This window comes from Haemaphysalis longicornis, unplaced genomic scaffold, assembly GCF_048455015.1.
Source record: "Haemaphysalis longicornis isolate Haplotype H1 unplaced genomic scaffold, Haemaphysalis longicornis Haplotype H1 scaffold_7, whole genome shotgun sequence".
Classification (NCBI taxonomy): Eukaryota; Metazoa; Arthropoda; class Arachnida; order Ixodida; family Ixodidae; genus Haemaphysalis; species Haemaphysalis longicornis.
In genome coordinates, this window is record NW_027526422.1 from 177,361,170 (window position 1) to 177,364,385 (window position 3,216).

The 3,216-nt window shown below is 44.2% G+C and overlaps 1 protein-coding gene across 1 annotated transcript; it reads left to right on the plus strand.

Annotated features, from left to right (window-relative positions):
- The first annotated feature begins 226 nt into the window (after positions 1-226).
- Positions 227-2,773, plus strand: LOC144145578 (sulfotransferase 1B1-like). Its single transcript, XM_077677229.1, has 2 exons — positions 227-288; positions 1,773-2,773. Exon 2 carries the CDS (start codon positions 1,787-1,789, stop codon positions 2,336-2,338), a length of 552 nt encoding a protein of 183 aa, XP_077533355.1. The 5' UTR covers positions 227-288; positions 1,773-1,786; the 3' UTR covers positions 2,339-2,773.
- Positions 2,774-3,216: the final 443 nt, after the last annotated feature.

Here is a 3,216-nt window from a genome sequence, read left to right on the forward strand (position 1 = left end):
TTCGGATGATAAAGCCCACTCACGATGGAAAGCAATACAGCGACATGCAGAACACGAGCGAAATCATCAATAGGACGTGACCTTTCGGGACAATGAAAGATATAATAGATTGCAGTATTTTTCTTGGTTAATTTCTAAGAAAAGTGTCTCTTTCCACACGTTTCCATCGGATGCTGCAGTATAAAGTACGCCGTCTATTACCCCAAAAATCACTTTCGGCGTCTTACTCAAAGCTGCGACATTCGTTAATCAAGCAACTCGAACGCATTCTCTTCACTGCTTCAGACTGTGAGTAAGACACCCTTTGATTGTGCTTAAACGCTGGTGCCTTCAGGAAATAGTGTTGGCTACCCCATTTTTTTCCGAGGCGGAGTTCATATCTGGTTTCAGGTACTGGCTTTTGCGCGTTTAGAAAGAGCTTTCCCTCGCAAGCGCTAAGCCATTACGAAATGCAGGATTATGAGTATATAAAAGTACCACATTAGGCACCGGTTGTCAACAGCGAGGCGTCCTACCTTTATGTGTTCGATGCTGTTTCACATTTATTTATATTGGACATAAGAAAGGTCATAGCTTTTAATTAACTAGGTGCTGAACAGGGATGATTTTCCTTGAAGCGTAATAATTTCCCTCAGAAACAGCATAATTTTTTTGTTTTGCAACTCTTACCATAAATAAATATCCACGTGTATACGTATTTATGGCGGAAGCAAACTGTACCACGCCAGGTACTAGGCCTATTGATGTTCTTGGGACAAGGCGTGATCTGAAATAGTTCCGTGAGACTACTCCGACCACCGGTATTGATAGGGAAGACCACCTGAAATACTGGTGACATTATTGCGAGAATTTATTACCTGTGCCCTTTCTTTTACTTCGCTTCAGCCGATACCACTCCATGTGCAATTTAAATAGCTTCTGGATGCCCAGCTGCCAGTGAAAATTTATTTCAACAAAAACGAATTATAGGTTTGCCATTACTTATTGTACAAAACACGATCTCGCGATTCTGTAGCGTGCAAGAACTCCGGTAGTTTGCCGAGGGCAGCAAAACGGTCACGACAGTATTTGGAGCCGTACGTTACAGGGATGTTTCTACATGGCCCGATGACGGTGCATTATATATGCAATTTTTGTACTAAATTGAACTTGAGCTTGAATTTTTGAAGAGCCATCAAAGTATCACCGAACCTCTATGTCCACCGTGATTTTCCTCAAGCAAACTGCGGTACTCCGTTCTCAAATATATATTCAACTATAGCAATTCCGAAAAAAATTTTCGACGAAACCATAATTGTATGGAGCCTAAACAGCATATTAAATAATAATATTCAGTGATAACTACAGGCGGTAGGATAAGAAAGCCTTACTTCCACCTAAGTTTTTTTGAGAGAGCTTGCAGACTCTCTTGCCGTTATGATCACACTCGTTGACTAGCCCAGAAAAGTATCTGAATGCTAACGGGTTTTCTAGAATTGCCTCTAAGAAAATTTACTGTCCCAATGATAAAAAGGTTGGTTTCTCTTGCAAAAAGGCGTTTTGACGGCGCGTTTGAGAACCAACGAATAGCAACAATATAACGCGAATTTGTCCAATACAACATGACTCTCGCTATACAGTAATTTCGTACCTTCAGGCTCTCACTCTATAAGGATTATCTGTCTATCCTTCTACCAGGTGCCCTTATGATTCTATGATATCAGTAAAACAATGATTAGGAAAAGAAAGCGAGATGACTCAAACACCTCTTTTTCCATTCATTTTATTTGCAGACGCCGGGGTCAAAATGCACCATCCCACGCCTCCAAGGAAGCCGTACGCTCAAACAATCGATGGTGTTCTCAGAAATCCAAATTTTGATCCCGTTATGTTTCGCAAAAACATCAACTTTTGTGGCAGACAGGGAGATATCGTCCAGTTCACGCACCCAAAGAGCGGCACAAACTGGGTCTTCCACATCACGCAGCTGATTCTCAAGAGGGGCGAGCCTGTCCGCAGTGCGCAGGAGTACACGGACAACCAGCGTTTCATGGAGGGCATGGAGTTGGACGAGTGGAGACCGAGACTGCCTATGCGACCCATCCTCACCCACCTGCCTCCGCGTAAGGAGACCATGAGCGAGGAGGCCAAATACATTTACGTTGCCCGCAACCCGTGGGACGTGTGCGTTTCCTTCTACCACATGGCAACAAACTTCAGCACCTTCCGCTTTCAGGACGGCACCTTCGACGAGTTCTTCGAGGCGTTCCTCAGTGAAGATTGCGGCGGACACGGAAGCTACTTCGACCACGTAGCCGCCGGTTATGCCCTGAGGTACGAACCAAATATGTTTTTGTGACCTACGAGGAACTCCAGCGGAACACCAGAGGCGTTGTCCTACGACTGGCCTACTTCTTGGGTGAGGAGTACAGCAGAGAGCTGGAAGATGACGAGGTGCTGCTGGGCAAATTGCTGGAAAGGATTACGCCCGCACAAATGAAGGACATTGCAGTGCTGGACTTCAGTGGTGTGTCAGATCCAGAGTGGAGTAGAACCATGCAACGATTGGAGGTGACATTCAAGGATGGCCACGATGGAAATGCCAAGAAGTACGGGCTTGTTAGGGAGGCTAAATTGGGTGGCTGGAAGAAACACTTTTCTGCTGCACAGTTGAAGAGAATGGAAGCGAAAATCAGAGAAGTGGAAGAAAGGTATTCCGTCATGAATTTGTGGACAGATATAAGAGAAGAAGCAATTCAGCTGTTATGCGAAAGTTAGGTATTTGAATTTTTAATAAAGGCTATGTTACAATTAAGTGTGATTTTAACAATGTGTTTTTATATATAATTTAAGTTCACTGATTCCCATAGGTTTCAATGTTAACATTACAGCGCGAGAGTGTCTCTCGGTATTTTTAGGGGTCAAGTTGGGGACCATTCAATGGTAGAGCACCTCTATTGTGGTGTACACTGTCGTTGAAGGACTTTTGTGGTTTCCATAGGAACACATGCGATAAATGTGGGCCTGCTCAAATATAACTCGGGGGATGCTTCTAGTGTGCCTGCGCACTTTAAGAAGCCAAATACTGAAAATCCCTATTTCTGGTGGTCGAGCTGGCAGACACAGGCATAACGGTAAACAATTACTAGTCCAGAGGGTAATATTAGTGGTTAACGGGAGGTAGAGCGGCATGTCACTTCTCGCATGCACCGTAGAAGCAATGACTGTCTAAGCGAA